Source organism: Panthera uncia (assembly GCF_023721935.1).
Source record: "Panthera uncia isolate 11264 chromosome A3 unlocalized genomic scaffold, Puncia_PCG_1.0 HiC_scaffold_11, whole genome shotgun sequence".
NCBI lineage: Eukaryota > Metazoa > Chordata > Mammalia > Carnivora > Felidae > Panthera > Panthera uncia.
In genome coordinates, this window is record NW_026057578.1 from 41,834,811 (window position 1) to 41,862,426 (window position 27,616).

The 27,616-nt window shown below is 45.2% G+C and overlaps 1 protein-coding gene across 2 annotated transcripts in view; it reads left to right on the forward strand.

Annotated features, from left to right (window-relative positions):
• Positions 1–27,616, forward strand: part of PCSK2 (proprotein convertase subtilisin/kexin type 2) — a 271,133-nt gene that overhangs the window by 134,117 nt on the left and 109,400 nt on the right. For both annotated transcript variants that reach the window (XM_049651163.1, XM_049651164.1), the window contains 3 exons: positions 9,651–9,764; positions 11,948–12,056; positions 20,475–20,512. In XM_049651163.1, coding sequence (XP_049507120.1) covers positions 9,651–9,764; positions 11,948–12,056; positions 20,475–20,512 — 261 coding nt within the window. The remainder of the gene's footprint in view (positions 1–9,650; positions 9,765–11,947; positions 12,057–20,474; positions 20,513–27,616) is intronic.

Consider the following 27,616-nt stretch of genomic DNA (forward strand, 5'->3'; position numbering starts at 1 on the left):
AATAAATGTTAGTTGGTATCAGGGCTCATCCCCATTTCCCAAGTGAACAAACTGAGCCTTAAATAGGTTCCGCAACTTGCGTGAGATCACACGGCTGGTGAACGACAGATACATCGGGGCCCGTAACCTATATCTGCCTATCCCAAAGACCAATCTCTCATCTACAATGCTGCCTCCTTTTCTGCAACCTTTTATTCTGAATAAAAGTCAATATTCTATCTAAATAGAAGTAAAGCTATATCGTCCTTTCCAGGAGATGAAGCCTAGCCCAATCCATTTTAAATCCCCCCAGCAACTCAAAGCTTGAAGGGAAAGCCCCCAGTGTGCCTCTGGCATCTCATGAGAGGAAGAACAGAGCCTGTCCGTGTTGGCCACTGACTCTGTAAGCACACATCAGAAAGGACTTGAATTCTTCTCTCCTACCCAGGAGATTGACACCAGGGGGGATGATCAGGCCAGGAGCCAGAGGAGCCTTCTGACTTCAGCCTTAATCCTGCGCCCCATGTGGACGCATCTTCAAGCCCGCCCACGGTTGTCCTAGCTAACATGTTGGGCGTGATGTTTCTGGAACAGCTATTTTTGTTTTGTTTTAACCTATCAAGGGAAAAAAAGTCCTCAGCCCATAATAAAGGCTAGGTCATTTCGTGTGCAAATTAAGAGGTTTTAATAAACAGAAGATCCACATTTTTTGGAAACCTTGCTCTAGCCTTGATGCCCGCCCACGCACCTCCCCAGCCTGCCGTCCCTGCCCCTCCCAGCTAGCACTAGGTGAATCCAGAGAGATGATTTTTCAAGGAGTAGATGGGCTGTGTTATCTTACAGATGTGAGTTTGTTCTCTTTCAGAGACCACTTGGTGTGGTCTCTGGAAGCATAGATGCTTTGTCCCTTGCTCTCATCTATGGTTTGAGCAGTGTGAGAACTGGGACAAGAGCGAGGAGGGGGAGGAGACCCCAGCATGCAGTTCCTCAGCCTCAGCTTAGGAATCAGGCACTTGGAAAGCTTTAAGAGACCCTAAGGCCAGGCCCACCTCTAGGGACTCTTGACAAACCCCACCACCACCACCCCCCTCCAGGCGATGGTGCCACTGGCCAAGCTTGGGACCCTCTGCTTCCCCCACAGAGGCATTGTCGGATGCACCACAGGACCAGAGCAGGTCTTAGAGTTCCACTCTCCACCGGTTCTCAGCCAGGACCCACAGCACAACTCCCTGGGGTTCTTAAGGGACACATTCCTGGGTGGTCAGAGTAGCCACCTTAGGTTGTCTGACAGCCATCCATATGTTTCATTAAGAACAGCAGATGTTTCTTGATCTTTTTGGAGTAAATTTAAAAGAGATACTACCAGATGTCATATCTATATTAGAACAGATGTAGATATTATAACATAGGTATTATAGGTATCATATACAGATAACATGTAGGTATTATACATATAAATCCACTGGTTACATTTTATAAAATATATCTATATATATTCATCAAACATATGGATATTATCCATCAATATTGTATACATGTGCGTGTGTGTATACACACACACACACACAAGTGTGTATATGTGTGTATACACACACACACACACACACACACACACACGTTTCAAATTTACGACATTGTATCAGTTTCCTATGGCTACTGTATTAATTACCACAAACTCGGTGGCTTAAAACAACTTCTACTTACTCTCTCACAGTTCTAGGGGATGGAAGTCCAAAGTCAAGGCCATCAGCTTGCAGGGCTGTGCTGCTCCGGGGCTCCAGAGGAAGAAAGTCCTTCCCTGCCTCTTGGAGGTTCTATTGGCCGCCAGCACTCATGGGCTGTGGCTCTTTACTCCAGGCCCTGTTTCCCCCTTCACCTGGCCTTCTGCTCTTCTCTGTGTATGCATCTCCTCAGTGTGAGTCTAATAAGGACACTGGTCCCTGGATACGTGTCATTGGATTTAGGGCCCATCCTGATAATCCAGAATGGTCTTAACTCAAGATCTTGAGTTACAACTACAAAGACTCTTTTTCCAAACAAAGTCTTGTTCACAGGTTCCAGAGATTAGGATGTGAGCATACAATTTGGGGGGATATATAGTTGGGGGAACATATATTTTGGGGGGAACATTGAATCCACTACACTACAAAAGAATCATGCTAAACATACTCCTTTAAAAAAAGAAACTCCCTCTTGGGGCACCTGGATGGCTCAGTCAGTCAAGCGTCTGACTTTGGCTCAGGTCATGATCTCACAGTTCAGGGGTTCAAGCACCACATCAGGCTCTGAACTGACAGCTCAGAGCCTGGGGCCTGCTTCAGATTCTGTGTTTCCCTCTCTCTGTCTCTGTCCCTCCCCAACTTATGCACTCTCTCTCTCTCAAAAATAAATAAACATTTTTTTTATTTTAAATAAAGAAATAATAAATAATTTTTAAAAACCTCCTCTTTCTATGTATGTGTATTAGTGCAAACATGTAAACATTTTCTGGAAGGACTCATGCGAAGTCATGAACAGTGATCACTTTTGAGCAGAGAACTATTTGAGAGCAAGGAAGGAAAGAGGGGGATGAAACGTTCCCTTCCCATTATACAACTTCCTGTACTGCTTTAATTTTCTAGCCATGCACATGTGTTACCTTCTTTTTTTTTTTTTTTAATGTCAACAAGGATTCTCAGGAGGTTGGGGGTGTGAAATTATGTTTTTTCTTTTCTTCTTTCCTACTTCTCCATTTTAAAACAACAATTTTGGGGGCGCCTGGATGGCTCAGTCGGTTAAGCGTCTGACTCTTGGTTTTGGCTCAGGTCATGATCTCATGGCTCATGGGATCAAGCCCCACATCTGGCCCTGCGCTGACAGCATGGGACCTGCTTGGGATTCTCTCTCTCCCTCTCTCTCTTCCCCACTCATGCTTGCTCTCTCTCTCTCAAAATAGACAAATAAACTTAAAAATAAGTAAATACATAAATACATAAATAAAGTAAAACAACAATTTTTATTTAATCAAAGAAGCAGCTCACGTGGGTGATTTGGATGTCCCGCCCAATCAGAGGGTAAGTGACCCGATCTGACCGTGTCCTCTCACAGAGAAAGAACCAAGAAGGAGGGCAGGACAGGCACTGGGAGAGCTGGCTGCTAAGGGGGAGTGGGCATCTCCCTGCCTCCTCGCCTTGGGAGGTGATGGCCCCAAGGCTTCCCATCTGCAGATCTCTCTACCGAGTGAGGATTTCACAGCTTGGATCCCACCGGGGCCTCCCCACAATTCTGAGAAGTGGAAATAGGCATTTTACAGGGGAAGAAAATTGGCCTCCAGGACAGTGTCAACCTTGGGGCAGATTGGGATCCCCTGGAGAGTCTGATTGGGTCCAAGCGTGGGCCACGTGTGGGGATTGCTAAAGCTCCCTGGGTGACCTGGTGTGCACCCCAGGTAGAGGTGAGCTGGCTGAAGGGTGGGAGGGGAATTGACATATGTGGGCATTTACTGTGTGCCCGGAGCTGTGTTTCACAGGTGCTCCACAGAGGATGAGGCCACTCATTCCTCAAATGAACCCTCAGAAGTAGTTCCTCTCATTCCGGTGATAAGGAGTCTCAGAAATATCACTATTATGCTCAAAGATACAGAGTTAGTAGGGGCAGATGCAGGTTGCAAACCCACCTCTGTGGCGGCACCACAATCCAGAGCTCTTTCTACAAAACCTCTTGGCTTCCACGGATGACCCTTACCCAGTTCACTCCGGTCCTGGGGTGGGGCAAACTTCGAGAAGTTCCACTTTATTAACTGCTCAAAAGTTTGCCATCAGAAAATCGAGAAAAGCAAAAACAATCACACGCTACCTGTTCTCAAATGCATGGGTTTATGCACGTGTCTTACAACCGCTCTTGGCAAATGACAAGAGTGACGACATCGTACTGCCTTAGGCTGGGGCGTCAAAACATGCAGAAGGTGTTGGCAATTTAGCAGAAAATCCTGGAGGCAATAGCGGAGCACTCTTTCAAGAAATGCTGATCACCAACATGCTCGACGGCACGGAGGATGACATCCCGTAGGAAAACACAGACGTGGACAATTCTGAGGCTCCAAATGTGCAACAGTTTAGGAACATCCTAACCAATGTACTTCCTAACATTTTCCCTTTTTCTTTTTGTTTGTTTTTTTTACAAAAGTTATACATGGTTGAAGAAGTCTTTGTCCAAATGGGACTACAAGAGCACTTCCTGTACAAAATGAAGTTTACAAATGAGAAGGAAGCATCGTGACATGGTTTCATTCTCAGGAGTCGTAGTAATCTCCTAGGGCTGAATTCAATTCTTAGTGGTTGTATTAGTTTCTATAACAGGATACCACAAACTGGGAGGCCCAATACAACAGAGATTAACTCGCTCACAGTTCTGGAGGCCAAAAGTCTGAGGTCGTGGTGTTGGGACACCACACTCCCTCTGAAATCTCTAGCAGCCCATCTCCTTTTGCCTCTTCCACCTTCTAGTAGACCCAGGAGTTCTCTGGCTTGTAGAAGGATAACTCCATTCTCTGCCTCCTCCCTCTTCACATGGCTTTGCCCTGTGTGTCCTTATGTCTTCCTGTGGCATTCTTCTTGTGTGTCTGTCTGTCCTCTTCTTATGAGAACACCAGCCATGTTGGATTAAGGGCCCATCTTTCTCCAGTATGACCTCCACCTAACTAATTACATCAGCAACAGCCCTGTTCCCATATAGGGTCACATTCTGAGGTACTGAAGGTTAAGATTTCAATATATCTTTCAGAGGGACACAATTTAACCCATGAAGGTGGTACATAAAAATAATTCTTGGTAGTACACAAAATAATGGTGTAACACATCTACAGCATCATAGATTTTAAAACTTTAGCGTTTTCACAAACATGTCAGTTTTGTGTTTTGTTTCTTTTCCCACACTCACTCCCAGTGAAGTCGTCTCACCCTTTGGAAGCAGGTTTCCCATATTGCTCGTCTTTCTCCTGGCCCCTCTCCTGCCCCCACAGTGGATGCTAATTAGCAGCTGTTTAATTATCAGCCCAGCGGGGGAGTGATCCAGACCCTGATCCTCAGAGAGTCAAATCCACAGTTAAGTTGTCCCAGATACTGGAAGGTTGACTGTGTTCCATGCCTTAGCAAGAGGCAATGTGGCTTGGTGGAAAGTGTGGAGGATTTAGAATTGGTCAGCCTGCGTGACTCTGCCATGTTTTCAACAGCTGAACAATGGCCGCTAACCCTCCTTTCCTCAGTTGTAACCATATCCTCCCCACAGTCTTGTTGAGAAGATTATATGTAGTGAAAGTGCCTTGCTAATGAAATGTCTAAAATAGAAGGCAAATGTGCAGGGATAGTATCTGCCTCCTAGAATGATCTGTAACCGGCACATTGTAGATGTACAAACACATTTGTTGATTGAAAATTCTTCGTTAAAGAGAAAGACTATAAGAAGGAAGGAAGTGGGGGGAGTTTCTGGAGTAAAACTTGTTCAAGCATGGGTGTCAAATAAAGATTTAAAAGTTGAACCAGAATTGCAGAATATCCATCTCTTCGTTTCTAATAAAATAATTCCCAGTAACGAACACTCTTGCTTTCTTATCTTGTTTATCTATATAAATGATTAGGTCAATGGACAACTTGGATGAGCAGTCTAAAATGAAATACCTAAGCTAACTGTACATTATTTTTCAAGAAGGCAAGGAGCTATGGTTAAGTTGCAGGCCACTGGTGCCACATCGAAGTGGTAATGAAAGGTACCGTGTGTGAAAGGTTACATTCAGAGGAGGAGAAAGAGAGAATAAAAGTAACCTTGTAGTTATAATGTGAGGAAGGAATTTGAACACCAGGAAATACTTCTCTGGTATTAACTGTTTTATCACACGAGGGGTTATAACACTGAAATCTCCTCCAGGGGTCTTTAAAAATAGTTAATAATCTCATCTTTCTGCTACTGGAAATTTCAATTATAGTAGAAAACAATCCAAATGACCAGTAAGAGGGATATCATTGGGTAAGTTATTGTACATTATTCTATGGGATATTTAGGTAGCTATTAAAAATTAATTTATGAGAGCCCTAGAGAAGCATATTAAAATCCTTGTGTACACTACTTAGAGAAGAAAGAACGCAGAATTTTATCTGTCGTTCAATTACTCTTATGTAAAAATTAAGTTTAAATGAAAATTAGCATTGGACAAGAACCCAGAAAAAGAAAGCAATTTATGGTAGTCCGTGGTATCACTGTGGGGAAAAATACGTATTCTCCAGTTATTTGCATATAACAAGAAAAATATATGTTTTAAAGGAGTTCTCTGTCTTGGAATTGTAACTGTGATCTTCACTGAAGACGTGAACATAAACTAAAAGGCTCAGAAAGGTCTGCAGTCGTAGGATTTTTAATTTTCAGTAACACTAAATGACAAGATTGCAGACACCGATGTCATGCTTCGGCACTTCTGAGCAGCAAGGAGGGGTGGTGTCCAGAGAGCACAGCGTTCCAAAGCATCGCTGGTCTCCATTAAAACCTAATTTATGGAATTAAAAATTAATTTTATGGAAATGAGTTTTAAGTCTTTTCATTAGACTGCACTCAGTCTAATTAAGTTTCGAGTGCTATTGTCGTAGCCATTCCTGCTCTGTTATCTAAAAAAAGATGAAATCCGATGTGGGTCTGCTTGTTCTTATGCTGCTGAGAATCAGCAACTCCAAAAGGGAGTTTTCGAGCATCCACAGGGCAGCTACTCTTGCTTAGCAAAGACCCTAGCAATGGAACAACGCTACCTCAACAAAATCAGTCATGACAACGAATCCAGTATGATGGGAATCCCACAACGGAAGCCAACCCAGGCTTACCATTAATGAGCGGAGCAGATAAAGGTCTTACTCAGGACCACTATGGAAAGATGCGATGGCCGAATTCAGGCTCCTTCCCAAGTGAAAGCGACACTCTTACCCCTCTTCCTTGAGTACCTGTGTCCATAGTAAAAGAAACGTTTTAAGAGGGGTGCACTATGGCTCTTTACACAAACGTACGTGTGTGTGTGTGTGTGTGTGTGTGTGTAGGTAGATCTATCTTCTATCTGTTCTGTGACAGCTGTGAGGATACACAGAGCACACCTCTGATTTCCAGGAGAGTAATTGACCAAGCACCCCAGCTGCTGCGCTCTGAAATCTGTCACTGTGTTGGCAACAGGCCATGCTTCCCAGGCGGCTCCAGCCAGTCACTGAGCACAGCAGGAGCACTGAGGCAGGATCATCCCTGGGAGACACAGGGTTCCTCTGAAAGTCGACTTTGGAACCCCAACAGACTTGTCACACTTTCCTTACACTATGGGGCAGTTGAGGACACTTTTGCCCAACCTTGTTCATGCTCTCCTTTACGGGGTCAAGCTTGCGTAGCAGTGTCTTGCATTTTCTCTCCTAATAAAAACCTTGCGTATTTAATCTCATCTTGGCATCTGCTTCTCAGAAGATACATATATAGAATATATAGAAAATACACATCATATACATATATGCGCATGTATATTTGAATCATAATTTCTCTCCATTTGTTTTTTTTTAATTTTTTTTTAATTTTTTTTTAATGTTTATTTTTGAGACAGAGAGAGACAGAGCATGAATGGGGGAGGGGCAGAGAGAGAGGGGGACACAGAATCGGAAGCAGGCTCCAGGCTCTGAGCCATCAGCCCAGAGCCTGACGCGGGGCTTGAACTCACGAATCGTGAGATCGTGACCTGAGCCGAAGTCAGACGCTCAACCGACTGAGCCACCCAGGCGCCCCATCTCCATTTGATGGACACTAGTTATGTCTAGATTTTTGCCATTATAAAAATATCCATCCGTGGGGCATCTGGGTAGCTCAGTCTGTTGAGCTTCTGACTCTTGATCTCAGCTCAGGTCATGATCCCAGGGTCATGGGATCAAGTTCCACATTGAGCTCTGTGCTGAGCATGGAGTCTGCTTGGAATTCTCTCTCTCTCTCTCTCTCTTTCTCTTTCCCTCTAGTGCCTCTCTCCTACTCATGAGTGCTCTCTCTCTCTCTCTTTCTAATAGAAAAAAAATTAAAATTAAAAAAAAAGAAAACACATCCATCCCATGCTTCCAAATATTTGCTATGTGCCAAAGTGAGTATCTGTTGTTGGAATACTTCCAAGGAACCGAGCAAATGCCACACCTACCACTTCTTTTCTACACATACAGAGTTTCTGGTAGAATTAAAGATTTTCTGGCAAATGAGCCCCCAGGTTTCCTATGTCAGTGTGTAGAAGGAAATGAAGTACCACTCTCCTACAGCATTCCTGCACATTCTAGGACAGCAAGGGAGGGGAGGTTTCCAGCCACGTTTACGATCCCTCCATTTTTCCCTCCCTACCGTCACTGTAGACATGGGTCCTCTTGTCTTCCCTGGTCCCAATCAGAGTTCTCAAGTGCAAGCAACAGAAATCAATTCTGGATTAGTTAAGCAAAAGAGGATTTCCTGGAATGGTATGGGGAGCTCCCAATCAGTGAGAGGCCAAAAGATTAGTCTTGGGGGAGCTCCAGGGTCGGGTTGTGGAACTGTAGTAAGAACGTTTTACAGGGAAGGTCTGGGGAGTGAACCTAGGAAATAAATAGCCTTCAAGGGCTCCTTTTCCCCTCACATTACTTTCCCAAAATGCAAATCCATACCCACCGGGGCTCCTCTAAGGCAGAGAGAGCCTGCAATTTCTTTGCAGCAGATAAGGTGTCTCACATTTCACTCCCACCAATGCAGAACCTAGTGGACTCCAGGTAGTCCCCCAAATACACTGAGGATGTTTGCAAAACGAAGAAATGGATGTTGGGCAGCAAAATATAATTTTAAAACTACGTATTCAGCCCACACCCTTTTCTACATTTGCGTAGTCCTTGAGTTTATAGCTGTTCAGAGACTGGCCACAGCCACTGGGTGATAAATGCATTATTGCCCAAGTGAAGGTAAGTTTCATGAATGGGACAAAGTCTAGCTGTGTCCGGGAACATGTTTGAACAATTCAGCACCTAAGTTTCATTTCCATCCAAGGGCTTGGGGTCCTGTCTGACTTTCCAAAAATTGAAGTATTGTCATCGCCAGGATGGCAACACCGTCCATTTCTTTTCAAAGATCCCTCACTTACCTTCGAAAGCTCTGCCGTGAACTAGCTGGCTCTCCACGCAGGTTTTCTTTTGGTCTGGTTTTGGTTTGGTCTGGTTCAGTCTTGGTTTTGGTTTTGGCTGATTCCCAAATGTGACAGCACAATCCTGTCAACAAACATAAAGGCTCGAAAGCCTTCCAGAAAAATAATCCATGCAGTTTTGACTCTCTCCCTCCCTGAGTCCACATCAAGCTTCCTTACTTAATAGAAGTATTGGGTTGCTTTGTTTATTTCCCTCAACAACCCCTACCACCTTTTCTTCCTTGAGAGTACTTTTCTCTGTCGAATTCTCATTTTAAAGAAACTCACTTTGAGGCATCACCAAGGCCAATTTATTCAGCACAGAGAGGAGCAAATGCTTTCAGAAAATAATCATAGAGAGCAGAGTGTACAGGAGATGAACTTGGCTTCTGCAGAAAAAAAAGAAAACACCTTATGTACAAATGGAATTTGAGTTCATGGAAATGAATTCCAGAAGAAGGTGTTCAGGTTGATATTCAGGTGTTCTGCCAATATGTCATTTCAGGTAAAGATGGCCTTGCAGCAGGAAGGATTTGACAGAAAGAAGCGGGGGTATAGAGACATCAATGAGATTGACATCAACATGAATGATCCTCTTTTTACAAAGCAGTGGTATCTGGTAAGCATCTCCGTATTATTCCTAACATTTCCCACCTTGAGACTTTGGATAAAAGACTCATTTCTATTTCCTCATTATTCTATGGAATGTCAGCCAGCATCTGACTCCATGAACCTCTCTGTCCCCTCTGATACGTATTGATTTTCTATCACCACCCATACATCATGTTCCCTAATCTGTTTCTTCTGGAACTGCTAAATAGCCATGATCTCTGCTGATCAGATTGCTCCAGACTCTGAAAAAGCACACCAGTGCATGAGGGGAGACTTGCAAAATCATGCAGAAGTTGAGTCAAGGGTCTAGGGGGAGTAATCCAAGGGTTTCAACAGGCAGAGTGATGGGAGGACATAATGAAACCACAGGCATAAGAGAAAGAATCAGGCGACTTCACAAGGGACAAGCAAGAGAGCTCAAAGACCAAAGCAACGAAAGTAGCATCCATTAGTTCTTCCTAAAATAATGGCAGGAAGTCACATCCATGGTGCTTCACTGATGCAGGATTCAAGGCCTGGGGGTCCAATCTGTCAGGTGAAGTGAGTATTTTCTGGCCCACCAGCATCCTCCGTGGCCCATTTGGACAGGTTGGGTTATATCTAAAAGAGACTCAGAGCCTCTAAACCAATCTATCTGCAGGCCATCTTGAAGGGAAAGGAGTGAGTAATTTTAAAATACGAGTGATGCTTCACCTTATTTAAGATCAAAAGGTGATGAGCAGGAAAGAAGACTAAATTATAGCCCTGTTGACTGATACTTTTATGGGAATGCATCACAACTTACCTCTTGGATCTTCACAGCTCGACTGTGCCCTTGGCTTTTTGGCATGGAATCCCACAAATCTGATCTGGGCAAGTGAAAAAGGCTTCTGTGTGTTAATCATGTTAGGCTACCATGGGTCTTGCAATCACAACCAACCCCCAAATCACACTGGCTTAACAAATTGAAGCTGTTGCCCACTCACTATACGTCCAACACTTCCTATTTCCTCATGGACCCAGTCTCCATCTCAGCTCCATCTCGACCCCTGCTCTCAAGAGCACCTCAACAAGGGGAAGGAGCAGGGCACACACTGGCGCCCTAAGGCTTCTGCCTGGATGTGACAATTGACGCCCGAGCTCACATTCCATTGGCCAAAACCAGTCACGTGGGCATTCTACTAACTTCCAAAGTAATAGAGAGTGTAATCTTAACATGTGCCTGGAAGACCAGTCGTTTTTGCAAAAAGCGCTAATGATATCCACACAGCGTTTTAGCAACGGGTCACTGTGGGCTTCTGCCAATACAAATTCTGACTGCGCTGTTTCCACAACTCATCTTTGAGAAAACCTGCACAGGACAAAGATGCATGAAAAGAAGGCAGTGAACCTATTTATCTGGAATTCCTTTGTTTCCTTTTTTGAATTTTTGTTAGGGAAAGGACTGTTTTCCTCCATTAGAACAAGCACTAAAAGTGAACCAACTATCTTTAATCAGTTCCTCAGACATTTTTAAGCAAGATTTGGTGTGGTGGTACTGAAATTAAAGGTAAATAGGATGTGCTCTCTCTCGCAAAGCATATCGTTATTGAGCAAGGAAATCACATTCAAATAAGAATAATCCAAGAAAGTATGTGCTAAATTCAAAATATGAGGTATAAATAAGGACTACAAGAGTGAGCATTTAATTCCAAATTGGAGAGTTTCTTGCAATAGCAGCTTTAAGGAGTTTAAGGATAGCAATCCAATCATAAGAGATGGAAGGATTGAGGGGCGCCTGGGTGGCTCAGTCAGTTAAGTGTCTGATTAGGTTTAGGGCATGATTACGAGTTCAAGCCCCGCATGAGGCTCTGTGCTGACAGCCTGGAGCCTGGGGCCTGCTTTGGATTCTGTGTCTCCCACTCTCTGCCCCTCCCCCATGCTCTCTCGCGCGCTCTCTCTCTCAAAATAAATAAACATTAAAATGCAAGAGATAGAGGGATTGAAACTGTGTTTGCATAATTACATAACATAGAAACGTCAATTATGTACATTTAAAAAAATGGAGGGAGAAGGCTGGAAGAGGTGGATGGGGAAACATCGGTAAGTATGGTTTCCTGGAAGACTTGGCCTTTGAGTTGGCCCTGGAATACCAGACAGCTGCAAACATTTAGACAGGTGCTTTACTGCACCCGACTAACAAGATTCTCTGCTTTGGAATTCCTGAACCAGATCAACACAGGGCAAGCCGATGGCACTCCTGGTCTTGATTTGAATGTGGCAGAAGCTTGGGAGCTGGGATACACAGGGAAAGGTGTCACCATTGGAATTATGGATGATGGTGAGTATTTCAAAGCCTTTGCATCATTTGGAAGCAAGTGTGTCTTTGCATGCCTTTGCAATATAAAAGATTCACTGTTTGGGGGCTCAGTCAGTTAAGCGTCCAACTCTTGATTTCGGCTCAGGTCATGATCTCACAGTTTGTGAGTTCAAGCCCCTCACTGGGCTCTGCGCTCCCAGGGCGGAGCCTGTTTCAGATTCTCTGTCTCCCTTTCTCTGCCCTTCCCCTGCTTGCTTTCTCTATCTCTCTCAAAAATAAATAAATGTTAAAACAAATTTTTTTAAGAAAGATTGACTGTTTTGGAGATGCTGCTAAACTCAACCACAACCAAGGATATTGTGGCAAAATCCTTCCCTTTCTCCAGATCAGTGGTCCTCAAACTTCAGGATGCCTTTAACAAATATTTATTGGATTAATAAAGAAAAAAATGAATGAAGGAAAACTGACCATCACTGACCTGTAATTTCTTATTGAGCCACTGTTTATACCTTACCTCCAATATCTTCTAAACCCACTTGTGTTTATCATCTATTTCTCCAGATCCACAGTCTAGTGCAATAGCCACTGACCATATGTGGCAATTTACACTGAAGTTTAAATTAATTAAAGCCAAATCAAATTAAAAATTCAATTCCTCAATCACCTTAGCCTCATTTCAAGTCCTCAATGACCACAAGGGGCGAGCTAGCGGCTGCTGAAATTCAATTCAACTTTACTATCATCACAGAAAGTTCTATTACACAGTGTGGTTTTACATCCACAAAATAGCTTTTTGGTAACAGGATTGGAGTCTGGAGAAATTTCGACTTTATTGCTACTTTCAGAATGAACCCTGGTAAAGCAGACCTTGAAAACATTTTATGACATATGCCCCCTATAAGATGTTATTTTACCCCCTATGCCTGCCAGACAAACTATTTCCTATAGTTTGTGATACAAAAACCAATGCGTTTGATGAATTGGTGTTTTTGTAACTATACGCGTCCTTGGCTCTGCCAAGGTCCTGGAGAATCTCTGCCCTGCGGTCATGTCACTGGGGAGATACTCTTGTCCTTCATCAGCCGCCTGGATCCTCCAGGAAAAGGTCCCCTGTGCGGCTGTGCTCTATTGACGCAATTACACAGAAAGCCTATACAGAGATGAAACAATGGAGCCTTTCCCTTCTGAAGCGCCTCAAAGAACACTATGCTCTCCAAAGCAAGCCTTTGAAGCCAAATTAATGGTGACACAGGGAGCCGGCATGCTTAGAATTGGTGCTGTCTTCTCACAGTCTCATTAAATATCCACAGAAAAACAATGCCTCGTGTTTTCTGATGTGTGAGAGGTTTTGAAGTGGATGTAAAAGCTTTCTCCGGTGGCCGAGGGCTTTCACAAGAAGAAAGGAGCTCTGCAGGAGAAAGTACGGGTGTGAACTTGGATGTTGGGAGCTTATGACTGTTTCTTCCTTCCTAATGCTTTGGAAACCAAAAATGGCTAAGCCAGCTCACCCGGGAGAAAGATGCACCTACGTTTGGGGGAAGTCTGCCTAGGATATATTGTAATCACACAGCATCTGGGGGACTCGAGGGGCACCCTAAAAGTGGCACTGCGGTAGCCACAGACAGGCACATTGCTCCTACAAAAATTCCAACAGCCTGTGCTGCCCATGTCAGAATTCTTTCTTTACCGGAAGAAAGGGGGAAGATGAGCCCTGACTCTGATCCATCTTTCCTGGCTTGAGAAGCCAAACCCTTTAGGAAAGAAAGTCTTGGGCCACCTGGGTGGCTCAGTTGGTTGAGCATCCAACTTCAGCTCAGGTCACGATCTCGCGGTTCATGAGTTCAAGCCCCGCATCGGGCTCCATGCTGACAGCCCAGAGCCTGCTTCGGATTCTGTGTCTCCCTCTCTGTCTGCCCCTCTCTCGCTCACGCTCTGTCTCTCTCTCTGTCTCTCAAAAATAAACATTAAAAAAAAAATTTAGAAAGAAAGTCTCAGCAGAGTTTACTGTTTGATATTATTTCTTCTGCTTTAGTAGCCTTTGGGAATCCCCCCAGAACTGAACTCTCTGCCCCCCCCCCATTTAAACTCCTATCTTCTCCGCTTTTTTGGTCATCTACTGCTACAGAACAAACCACCCCAAAATTGAGTGGCTTAACACAACCACCCCGCTGTTCTCTCTCACAGTTCTGTGGGTTGACCTGGCTCAGCTGGAAAGTTCTGTTATTGGTCTCCCTGGGGTCTTTTACGCAGCTGGGGTCAGAATGCAACTGGGGCCAGTGTCAACTGGAGGCCTGACCGGGATGCTCAAATGGCTCGGCCTCCCTTCCGCTCCACGTAGTGCCAGGACCTCTCCTCTCAACACGGTCTCCCCAGCAAGGTGGTTGGATTTCTTACAGATGGCTTAGGGACCCAATGTTCATTCTAAGAAATGAGAAGTGGAAGCTTCCAGGCCACCTGTAGGCTGGACATGGAATGAGCAAGCATTACTCTGCCACTTCTGTTGGATGAGTGGTCTCAGGGCTAGATCCCAGAGGAGGGGCAATAGGTTCCACACCCTGGCTGTGGAAAGAAATGAAAGATTTGTGACCGTCTTTAATTCAGTGCATGCTTATTCAGTATGGCAACTGAAGAAGAGAAAGACTACCAAGCTGTTCTCCAAATCCGCTTTGGAATAGTAAGACAAACACATTTGAGACATGAGTGGCCTCCTACGCAACAAGGACGATGCTTGGCAGCTGTCACTGTGTCATTGGGCACCTCTGCCCTAACACCTAGAATGGGAAGCACTATGGTGAGGCTGGGAGCATCAGTGGATGGTATGGTATCATTTCCCAGATATTTGCTTAACAAGATATCATTCCCAACCAAGGTAAAGACAGACAAAGATACTGACCTTCATACCTAAGAGCAAAATAAACATCATATTTTATAATCATTGGCTCTTTATTTTGGTCTCCATGGGAAATAATTTGATTATCTGCATGTGGAAGAGTCAATCTATAGACAGCCCAGTTTTAAAAGCCATTTACACTCCTGGTTGCACAACTCCGAACTAGGCCAACATCCTCTCTGCCAAATCCAATGACTCAATACATGCTCAATAAATATCCGCTTTCGGGCGCCTGGGTGGCTCAGTCAGTTAAGCATCGACTCTTGATTTCAGCTCAGGTCGTGATCTCACAGGCATGGGATCCAGCCCCACGTCAGGCTCGGCACTGATAGCACAGAGCCTGCTTGGGATTCTTCCTCTCCCTCTGTCTCTGCCCCTCCCGTTTGTGTTCTCTCACTCTCTCTCAAAATAAATGTTTAAAACACGTATCTCCTACTTTCATTTCGATGCAACTTAATGTCATTTCCATACACTACACATCAATAGGAGAGTACCTCCACGGTTAGCTGCGGCTCAAAGGGGCAGAAAGCATTTCTTAAAGGTTTGCTCTGATGTTCCGGGCATGTATGTAGATGTCAGCGAGGACCCCACTTAATGATAACAACTCAGCCCCTTTGTTGCAAATAGAGTTGTTTCACATTGGAAACTTGAGCTGGAAAACAGGATGTGGCCATAACAAGACACAGAGATGGATAGGAGCCACCAGCCATCACCGGCACAGTTCAGGACAGGTGCAGGCTTTCAGGGTCAAAGATGGTCAGCGAAGGCAGGAGTCAAGGCCGTTAGTCAACATCAGATGGAGCCAAGGAAGTAAGACTGAAGGCCAGGGAGGCAGGGTCAGAGAGAACTTCAAGCTGAAATAACAATGGAAACTAACATTTCTTGAGTGCTCACTGTGTACTAGGCACTGCCTGACAATTTAGAAACACAGTCACAATTATCCTGTAAGATTCGTACTATTACCCACATTTTGCAGATGAAGAAACTAAGGTTTAGGGAGACAAAAAATTACCCAAACTGATCTGAACCACCATCTTCAGTGCTTGAAGCCCACCCCTTGGCTCTGCCCCCTGGTGGGTCTTTGTGAGTGGGATCTCCTCCTTTTAAGTGGAGGTCCAAGCTTAAGGACCAGGCAGTCAGCCACACTTTCCCAAGAGAGTTAGAAGTCTGCATCACATAGGAAAGCAGTGCTTTCTCCCCTAACTTGGGTTTCATGGTTCTCAGAAGGGCCATTGGGGTATCTGTTCCAGTCATTATTCCTGTGTAACGAATGACACCAACCTTTAGCAGCTTAGATTAACTCTTTATTTTGCTCATGATTTTGTGGCACAGGAACTCAGGGAGAGCCAGTCTGGGCACTTATCATTCGAGGTTTATCAGACAGTTGTGGGCAGATGTTGGCTGGGCTGCAGTCATCCAAAGGCTCAGCTAGGGTGGACGTCCATGGCTCATTCCCATAGCTGGCCGTTGACATTGGCTCCTGTAGCTCAGCTGAGCCTTTCATACCACGGGCCAACATATGGGCTTCTTCCGTGGCAGCTGGCTTCCCCCAAGTGGACCAGTGTCTAAAGGGAACTGGTGGAAGATGTCTGGCCTTTTCTGACCTCGCCTTGAAAGTCATGCAACATCTTATTGGTAGAAGCAGTTGTAGCCCACTCAGATGAAAGAGGAGAAAACACACCTACCTCCAAAGGAGGTGTGTGGTATTGTTATACATCTCAGCCAAACTACTAACTAGGAATTGTAACTAGGAATATGTACATGGAGCTCCTTGGTAATTCCCCAAGGTCTCCAGAACCATCAGAGCTTCCTGAGAATTTGGACTATTGTGGATTAGACTTTCTCAAAACGCTGACACTGATGACAGGATACTAATGTAAAATATAACCAAGTAATTGTCATTTGCATACCACAGCGCGTTGTGATTGGCTGGCAATGAGCTGGTCCCCCCTGTAGACTGGGAGCCATACATAGTTGAACAGTTCAGATTCTGTGTCTTACACAGTCTATGATTTTCCAGGACCTACATAGTGCCTGGCATTCACTGCTGGAAATAAACCAATGAGTGAAGAATAAAAATGAATACATTAATAATACAAGAAATAAAACATAAATAAGAGTTGACTGAGAAAATGTATTCAGTACATTCCACCTGAAAAGATAATCAAATATACAAAAATATTAAAATACTCTTTAATTACCAGACCATTATTTTCATACTTCATTTAGTTCGTTGTTTCTTTTTTGAATCATGTCTGTCATCCCTCATGGTTCTATCAATAATCTCTTCTTTCTTAGACCAAAGACTGTATCTATTCTAACGTAACACTTAGTCTTCCCCTCAACCTAATTCAAGATCCTTCATTTTAATTAGGCAAATTTTATCTTATTTTAATTTTAATTTCCTTCAGCTCTCTTATCTCTCTGCCTTGATATTTTCCTTTCACAGAGAATAGACTACTATTTCTCAGAAAATTTCTGATCCAGACGACTTGCACTATCAGAACATGGAATCGTGTTTTAAAAACTGACTCCCTGGGTGGCTCAGTCAGTTAAGTGTCCGACTCTTGGCTTCGGCTCAGGTCATGATCTCACGGTTTGTGGATTCGAGCCCTGCATCGGGCTTCGAACTGTTTGGAGCCTGATTGGGATTCTCTCTCCCTCCCTCTCTACCCCTACCCTGCTGGCTCTCTCTGTCTGTCTGTCTCTCTCGAGAATAAATAAACACTAAAAAAAATTTTTTAATGTTTATTTATTCTCGAGAGAGAGGCAGAGTATGAGCGGGGCGGGGGGGGGGGGGCAGAGAGCGAGGGAGACACAGAAGCAGGGTCCAGACTCTGAGTTGTCAGCACAGAGCCAGACGCGGGGCTCAAACTCACAAACCATGAGATCATGACCTGAGCCGAAGTCGGACACCTAACCAACTGAGCCACCCAGGGGCCCCTTAAAAAAAATTTTTTTTAATAAAAATAAAAACTGACTCCCTGCATGGAATAGGAGCTCGCTCCATCCATTCTGCACCTCGACCTCGTATTGGAGTTCTTCCAAGAACGGTGCACTCCCTCGGGGGAAATACCCAGTTGTCTAAAGTCAGCTTGATTTGTTGGGGAGGTGTATCATCTGGGATTGTGCGTACTGGATGCTTCTGCCTCAGAGTGTCTGGGAGGGAGGCTTGTAGCTGGCCTTCCCGAGGTGTAGGTGTGGCTACACATACACCAGGATCTTCTTACACAGTATGAGCATGAATAGAAGGACAGTTATGCTGGGGTCCCGGACTGGCGTAATCAGCAGAGCATGCAACTCTTGATCTCAGGGTCTGGAGTTCCAGCCCCACGTGAGGTGTAGAGATCACTAACGAAATAAGCTTAAGAAGTATAATTATGCCAAAAAAATCGACTCCCTGCTAGAAAAGAAATATATTCTCTGTGTGCATGTCTATGTTTAACTTATCTATATGTTACAAAATATTTTGCCTGACATTGAGTTCACAAACCATAACCAACTGCAACAAATATGTACAACAATTTGATTTCAACACAATATTCTAAGACCAAGGAGATTTTTAAAACTATTTCTGCTCTTCTGAATTATCCACAGGACTCTAATGATGTGGTAGGTGATGCTATTAAGGGTGATGACCGTAAATATAACTTATCGGGTGTTTACTACATGCTAAACACTTTCAACGAATCGGCCCTCATCTTGAACGCTGCTTTGCAAGGTACATAATATTCCTGTTTCAAAGATGAGGAAACGGAAGCTCCAGGAGATGATGCCGCCTGGCTGAAGCCTCACAATTATTATAGTGTCTGAGCCTAGAAGATAACTGGATCTGCTGGTCTCCATAGCTTGTGCTCATCCCCAACCCATCCCACAGCTGAAAGGGACAATTTCTGAATAAGGGTCCAGGACAGGGCTTGCAACCTTTAAAATATGAGTCTCTGGATCTTCTTTTAAAAAAAAAAAAAGTTTATTTATTTATTTTGAGAGAGAGAGAGATTGCACGCAAGTCAGGGAGGGGCAGAGAGAAAGGGAGAGACAGAATCCCAGGGAGGCTCTGCACAGACAGTGCAGAACCCGATGTGGGACTCAAACTCCCCAACCGTGAGGTGATGACCTGAGGTGAAGTAGGACGCTTACCCAACTGGGACACCCAGGCGCCCCTAGTCTTTGAATCTTCTAACCCCTGTCCTTGCACAATCGTTGGGGGGGGGGGGGAGGAGGAGGAGGATGGTGGGTTGGTGGGTGGTAAGTGATAGGCTATACTCTCTTAGACTATAGGAGGCAGCCATTTTGAACCCTTCACATGTCAAAATATCAGCAGCAAAATGTAACATATGTTCTGTAGAATGGTGACTCCCAGTCCAGAAATTTCTTGTGCAACCAGAAGAAAACAAAGGAAGATTTCTTTTTTTGAGATAAACATCCTGATACTGGTTCTTTTTTACGTGGGGCAAAGCTGTAACAGCAGCCAGGCCTCAGTGTGCTCACAGGGAAGATGCTACCTATCGGAGGCACTGAGTGATACCTCTAGCTTTTAAATATGGCAAACCCAACAGAGCTACTGAATGTCAATGGAGCTAATGCCACTGATCACACCCCCACTTGGTGGAGAAGAAAACAAGCTCAGAGAGGCCAAGCACTTGGCCTGAAGTCACCAGGCCAGCTGGCGGCACTGCTGAGATCCAAACTCGGGTCTTTGACTCCAAAACCTACACTCGTGACCATTATGTCAGGTGGTGCAGGAACCTGGCCGGTTTTGCAAAGGGCTGGATGTTCAGGTGTAACTGCTGCAAAGGTTCTACGGCTCTGCAGACCTGGACGAGAGTTCCAGTGTGGCCTTGAATTTCCACGTGCTTGCAGAGGTTCACCTGTGATGGAATGCGCCGGTGCTGGTAATTCTACCCTTATAACCAATCTTGGGCAACAAGACAGGCCACGTCCAGGAGAAAGCACGGGGCTGGTGCAGGGAGGCTGAAGTCTCGGGCTTCCTGGAAAGCCACGTTCCTCAGAGACAAGCATCAGCTCCCACCCAGGACACTTCATCCGAAGACATTTGCTCTCTGCCTAATCGCCTTTTCCCACGCAGCCTGTGTTCCTCTTATTATCTCCGTGCCAGAGGACACTCCCCTAATCCATGGCTGTCTGTACCCTGTTAAATAATAATCGTTTTTCCTCCCCAGGGCCACTTTCATTTCAAAAGAAATGTCTGCTGGTGCTTTGGAAATGTCAGGATTTTCACAAATCTTAGATCGCTGCTCTGACGAACCATCCATCTTGCAGCCACTAAGCCCCTTAGTACTGACATTTATGTCAGAAGTCTTATCCCAGGGCCCCAGCTTTAACTGGCTTCGCCCCTCTGACGCATCTGGTGGGTACGCCCCACCCTCACTCGGGAACAGAAACGCAAGCCTGGGACTAAGGCACAGGGGCTCACCCCGTCCAACTGTCCTGGCACCAGCCCCACCAGGAGGGCACTTTCTTGAGCAACTTTCCGGAGGACACAGTGGCAGGTATTAACCTTTCATCTTGTGGTGCTCTTTTCACAGGGATTGACTACCTGCACCCGGACCTGGCCTCGAACTATGTAAGTACCAGCCGATCTGCACGGGCGGGGGGCACACACACACAGAAACACATGCACGCATGCGCACACCTGCACGCTAGCCCGGCCCCTCTTGGAGCCTCAGCTCAGGCCCGAAGCAAAGGGACAAAGCGTGGAGCCTGGCAGCAGGTAACGGTAGTGGCTTTGTGAGAAGACGATGAGGAAACTTGGGGTCTGAAAGAACAGAGCCAAGAGACAAGGGAGAGACGAAGAAGAGAGAGCCTCGGCAAGGTTTCCCATCAACTCTCGATGAGGATATTGAATTGAAGGGTGGAAATGAGCCGTTTGGGTTCTCGCTGGATAAAACCAATCGCAAAAAGCCAAAAAGAGGGGCACCTCACATCGCAACCGTAGCTTTATGAAAGCAAGGACGTCATCTTTTTTTATTGTTTTTGTGCTTAGGAGCACCCCACCCCGGCTTTCCCCTGCAACGCTGAGCGCACCATTTGGTATCTCTTGACGAGTAAGACATATTAACAGAAAATCGTAATAAACACTGTTGAGCTAGACCCACGTGCTCTAACTTCTTACATAGCAAATCAAACACTGCTTTCCTGATGAAACCTGCAAACCCTTTCAACATGAAGAGATTGCTTTATGTTAACCCCAGGGAGCATCCTAGTCAAGCACTGCTGTGTCTGCTTGAAATTATCCAAACTATTACTAAGCTGTACTTTTCCTATAACCTCCAGATCTAAGGGGTTTTTTTCAATGTTACTTTAGTTAGCTTAAGAGACTCACAGTTGGAAGAATGTAGACTTAGGTAAAGATTGTTAACAAGCAGAAGCGTTGGGAGATCAACGTTCTGGGTTATTCATCCTAGAAGGTATGTGTGTCCACACTGCAAAGAGAGAACAAAGTTTATCATCTGTTTAGTGCATTAAGCATCAGGAAAGGAAGCACCGATGTGCTGAGCTTCTATTTGCTTCATGGGTCTTACAAATCTAGAGGAGTATACTTTGGGCTATCTTTTGGAATAATAATTTTTTTAAAGGGTTGGGGGCACCTGGGTGGCTCAGTCAGTTAAACGTCCACCTCTTGATTTCGGCTTAGGTCATGATCTCACAGTTTGTGAGTTTGAGCCCCACATCGGGCTGTGTGCTAACAGCACAGAGCCTGCTTGGGATTCTCTGTCCCTCTCTCCCTGCCCCTCCCTTGCTTGCTCTCTCTCTCTCTCTCTCTCTCTCAAAATAAATAATGTTTTTAAATTTTTTTTAAAAAGAAAAGAATTTAAAGAAAAGTTAAATGAACCATTGGTACAGTCCAGCCAATATGCCCCCAGAAAGAAAGGACAGAAATTAAATCGAAGTTTTATTCCCAAAGAGGAGAATCCACCTCTGCTGAGAAGACACTAAGAAACGGCCTGGGAGCTGCAGATTCTGTCTCAGCACCCATCTGCTGTGTCTGAGGAAACAGTTCCCGCCTCCTCTCTGTGACCTTCCCCCACTGCAAGTACCATGGAGCTGACTCCTTGGCTGTTCCTCTGCCTCCTTAAATTTTTTAAATTAAAAAAAAAATTTTTTTTAATGTTCATTTATTTTTGAGAGAGAAAGAGAACATGTGCACATAAGCAGGGGAGGGGCAGAGAGAGAGACACACACACACACACACACACAGAATCCAAAGCAGGCTCCAGGCTCCAAGCTCTTAGCACAGAGCCCGACGTGGGGCTCGAACTCATGAACCGTGAGATCATGACCTGAGCTGAAGTCAGACGCTCAACCAACTAAGCCACCCAGGCACCCCTCCTCTGCCTCCATGCACGGCCTCATCTGCCTCCTCCAATGACCTCCCTTCCTCTGCCTCCCCAATAACTGCAGGGCCCTAAAGAGTTCTCAGAAGGAGAGAGTGGGAAAGGCGTGTGTTGCGTGTTCTCCAAGGCTCTGACACCCAGAGGCCTTTCCTTAGGAAGAGATGGCAGGGATGATAGTGTGCAGGGGCGGCCGGTTCCTCCTCAGAGGGCCACTCTCTGCACACAGAGGCATTTATATTCTTTTCACAGGCTGTTAAGTTTCCCCCCATCTCCAGGACCCAGCACCCTGCAGAGCTGCCAAATAGGGTTTTATTCATTTCCACAAACCAATGTTACTGCATCTTACAGCTCGTAGGACCTCAGGGTGGAGTGGCTGTCAGACAGGCTGGCGGCTGTCAGTGCCTGGCCTCCCTCCAGCCAGTCCAGGACCTCTGCAGGTCACTTCTGTGTCCGATGAATGGACACTGCGCAAGGGAATCACTACACTATGGAAACATCCTGAGGTTACTCACATGGAGAGTGACCTAGGCACCCCTCCCTTCTCCCCCACCCCCCACCCCGCCCTTGTGCTTCTGGGACAGGCTGCCCCCAATGCCAGTTGCCAGAGTCCAAAGAGAGAGTAATTTACATGGGAAAACAACCCCCGGGGGCTCTGATGAATGGCAGGTACAATGCTAATCAACAGCGGGGTTCATCTGCCAGAAACCCGGATCTGAAATTGGAAAATGAAACATCCATGGAGGGAGGTGCCAAGCTCCCCTCTATTCTGCAATATCAGAATATATACCTGAACAACTCCATGGCTTCTATGAGCATTGTGTTCTTTTTTATTTTGTTTTCTTTCTTTCAAAAAAAAAAATTCCGATTAAAAAATACATACATGTTCTCTGTAGAAAACTTGGACAAATCACGATACAGACTCAAAAGCAGCCATGGCACCATTCTTAATATTTTAGCATGTCTTGGGCTTTCACTTCTCTGTGTGTATTTTTTAATGAAATCGGGCTCTGTTGCATGTACAGCACCCCCCTTCCACTTGACAAGTTGTAAATAGTTTTATAGTAGTAAATAGTCTTCAAAACATGATTATGAGGGCTACATAGTATTGTCTTATGCTGTGATTTATTTAAACATCCTAGTCCTTGGGGTCCCTGGGTGGCTCAGTCCATTAAGCATCCAACGCTTGATTTCAGCTCAGGTCGTGATCTCATGGCTCGTGAGATTGAGCCCTGCATCGGGCTTTGTGCGAACAACACAGAGCCTGCTTGGGATTCTTTCTCCCCTCCTCTTTCTGCCCCTTCCCTACTCTCTCTCTCTTTCTGTCTCCTCTCTCTCTCTCTCTCTCTCCTCTCTCTCTCTCTCTTTCTCTCTCTCAAAATAAATAAACTAAAAAAAAAAAATAGTTTAAACATCCCAATCCTCAATTATTGGACGAGTTTGCTTCCTATGGCCGTCTCAGGGAGGGAGAATGACAGATAGTGACCAGGATGCTTGAGGGACTCCCAACCATGACATACTCAGGACAGCTGAAAAAACTGGGGGGAAAACGGTAAGAACCACATTAGATACATGTTTACATATTTCAAATTCTCCATGAGGAATGAGACATTCAACTTATTCAGTACTTTCTCCCAAGAAAATCCCCGCCCACAAGTGCAGGACAAAGAGTATAGTTCAGTCAGAGGAAGAACGGTCCAGTCGCTGAGGTTACTAATCAAAGGAGTTAGGTCTCCTGGGAAATAATGAGTTCTCCATATCTGAAAATGGTCAAGGGGAGGGTTGATGGCCATTTGGTGGGGATGTTGTCGAGGAGATGACACTATCTCCTGTAAACTTAAACTAGACATCACCTAAGAATAGAACAGAACACATGAGTTCTGTCCAAAACTGCACGTTTTGACAGCTTCCATCCAGAGGAAGGTCCGAGTCTTCAACATTTGTCAAACACTTGGAATCTTACCAAAAAATCATATATAATTATGCCTGGCTGTGAAGTGTTTCCACGTCATTGGTACAGGTGAAAAAACAGCATCCAGAGATCTCCTTCTAAATTTCTCAGTGGAGAACTTGAACTTGAACTGGCTTGCTCCAGTCAGCATCTCTCTCGCCCCGTGTAGAGTTGGGAGTGACAACTTTGAAGCTACTAACCAACCAAATTTATCTTCTTTATTTTTAATTAAAAATTTTACACTATAATTAAGAGAATGAGAATGGCAAGTGGAGGAGAGCTGCCCGGGAGAGCAATGAAATCAGTGGACGGTGATAAACTCAAAAATTGTTTGAGTAAAGGATTAACAGGCAGCGTCACACTTTGTTAGGTGACTTAATGGCTCGGATGTGATGAGTTTGCCCAGCGCTTCTAGTGAAATGTGCTTTGGGAAGGTCTGTGTTTGGGTTTCTCCAGAAGCAGACCCTGAGACAAGAGTCAGAGTGCAAGTAGTTTATTTGGGAGGTGATTCTAGGAAGCAAGGAGAGAGGGGGGAATGAGATATGGAAGGGAAGGCAGGCCATAGATGGTGTGTTATCAAAGTCACCATGGGGAGAGGCTCCAACTCAAGCTCACTGGGGAATCCAGGAGATGGAGTAGAATATGCGGGCCAGGGCTGGGTTTTTGTACATCAACTCCCATCAGTCATTGGTTGAAGGCTGGTCCTAGGGATGTGGATGTGAACATTCCAGCACCTCCTACCTTCCAGGGTCTCAGAGAAAGCCCTTGACAAAGAGACGTGGTGCAGGCAGCTGGACAGAGCTCAGCAGGGACATGGGTGAGAGGCCAAAGGTCATATGGGCCTGGTTCTGGCAACATTCACATGGGTTAATGACCCTTAAATGTATTAAGGGTTTACAATAAACAGAAATGTATTGTGTGGAGAAAATTCCCTCTTGCTACTGATTATTTGCAATGAGAAGGGAAAGCTCTATCAGAGGTTCTTAGACGGCTATGACAAAAATTGCTTGATAACCAAATCAGGCAAAATGTTTCCCAAAGCAGAATTATTTTCAAATCTTCTTTATTCTGTATATTAAAGAGACAAATTTGAGGATGCTGGTACTCCAGTGTTCTCTCTATTTAAACTGAGAATTGAAATCGTTTGAAAACTGAAAATCAGTATATAAATGTAAGTCATTAGTGCTAATTTAATTCAACAAATCTACAGTGAATCTGTTGATTGTTAGGGGCAAAGGATAATAAGAGACACTTCTTTTATTATTACTCTATGGTTCTGTGATTGAATTTAATCCGAGGGATCCAGTCCCCCTGGTCAATGCTCACTATTCCAAATGATTAAAATCCTCCTTTCTCCATCCCTACAGTAATAACATGGAATGGGTATTGGCCAAGAAACAATTTTAGACCGAGTCAAAATCAGAGTTCCTGTTCTCTCTGTGCAGTCTGGATGTATGCTCGAACTCAGTTGAATCCCTGTGTGTTGAGCCTGCTATATGCAAGCCCCCAGGGGAAGAGGGAAACCAGACAGGGTTGTTCTCCAGAGGAGTCCGAGTCAGTGAGGACACAGGTGTGGGATGCATCTAACAGGTGAGGGGCAGGCAGGCAGGTAGGGCTGTTCATCACTTTACGCTGCAGCCCCCAGGTGGTGACCACCATAGATCTGTGCTCACAGTACTGGTCCAAGCCTAGGGGTCCTTCCAGATGTACAGAAAACAGGGAGACTCCTTCAAGAACATGTGAAGGGTGACAGAGGTGGCAGCTTTCAGAAGAGGGGCGGGGGGTACAGAACTGAGCATCTCCTGCTTTGCTCCAAGGCCTGCTCTGCTGAGGTACAGGGGCGAAGAAATGGCTAGTGGTTCTGTATAATCCAAGAAGAGTCTTCTCGCTGTGGTTTGGTGTTTTCTCAGAGGCATACCTGAGACAGAGATTTAAAGGCAAGTCGTTTATTTGGGAAAAAATCCCAGGAAGCACTAGCCGGGAAGAAGGGAAGTGATATCAGAAAGGAGAGTGGCCAAGAAAGGGTTTGTTAGGCAGCCAATTACTACTGAGGGCTAATGGGAGCTTGATCTGACTGTAGCACTCTGGGAAGCAGTGTAGACAGAGCCTTCTCAGAGTTATCACCCAACTCTTGTCAATCAGTGATTGAGGGCTGTGCCCCAGAAGCAGGTATAGGGTGGGGAGATCGGGGGCTAACTCCCTGGCTCTCCTGGCCTCCCCACCATACACGCAGAATAGAGTCAGTGGATAGGGAGTCTTCAGACACAGAGTGGCAGGTGCCGGAAGCTGAAAATCAGCCAGCAAGGGTGGGATTATAGTATGACAACAGTGGGAAACTGAGTCAAACCTGAGTGTGACAACTGGCTCCTTAATTCATAGCTTTGCAGCCTTAGACTAACCCTGTAAACCCCCTTGAGCTTTAATTTCTTCATTTGTGAAATAGGAAAAATGAACATCAGGTTTGTTGTGTGGTATCATTGAGATAATGTGGGGGGGTGGGGGCAGATACACAAATGTTTATCTCCTTCGCAAAAGAGTTGAGATTACAACTTCACACAACGGCAGCTTGTCCTGCTGGAGGAGAAGCAGGGGAATGCCTTAAAAAACCAGTGCCATCGTTCGGTGCACTCCACAGTCAGCTCAGAGTTCTCAAAAGAGAAAAAGGGCGCCTCGTCCAGACTTAAGGGTAAGGTCATGAGCTTGTAAAGCTGAAGCCAAAAGAGTGGAAGTTACCAAAGAGACTCTATGAGATTTCTCTGAAAGGTAAAGTGTATTTTATTTGAAAAAAAATAAGAGATTTATTTGAAAAAGAACATCCAGGCAAACAGGTGACACAGGGAGAAAGAAAACCCTTGGCTCACAGCCAGGGATATAATGAAGGATGGCCCTGGGAAGGAGAATTTCGGATCCACACGCCGCTTCTCTGTCACAGATCTTTGAACTAAAAGGATATTCATGGATATTCAGAGGGGAGGGCTAATTTCCAAGGTGAGTGTAGGGATGGTAAGACAGCAATTTTTCCAAATGGGGATTTCTCCAGGCCAGGGAATGACATCTCCAGATGTTTACGTGACCACGGGGCAGGCCGCAGGCATCTACCCTGCTGGCAGGGGTGATGGGCTGCGTCTTTCCCGAGAGCCTTCATCTTTCCGCTGGGAAACTGTGGGTCACCCTCCGAGCAGCCCCTGGACCCTGTGCTGAAAATCGATGCAGATTCACGTGCTCTTGCTGGAGTTTCTCCATGGACTGTAGAAGAACACATTCACCAACTACCCATCTTTCCCTAGACCTGTGGCTTCTGCTGTGGGGCTTTGCAGAAACTTCCTCTAGAGGGGTGAAGTAAATTTCCCACCCCTTGACTTCATTCAGGCTGGCCCTTATGACT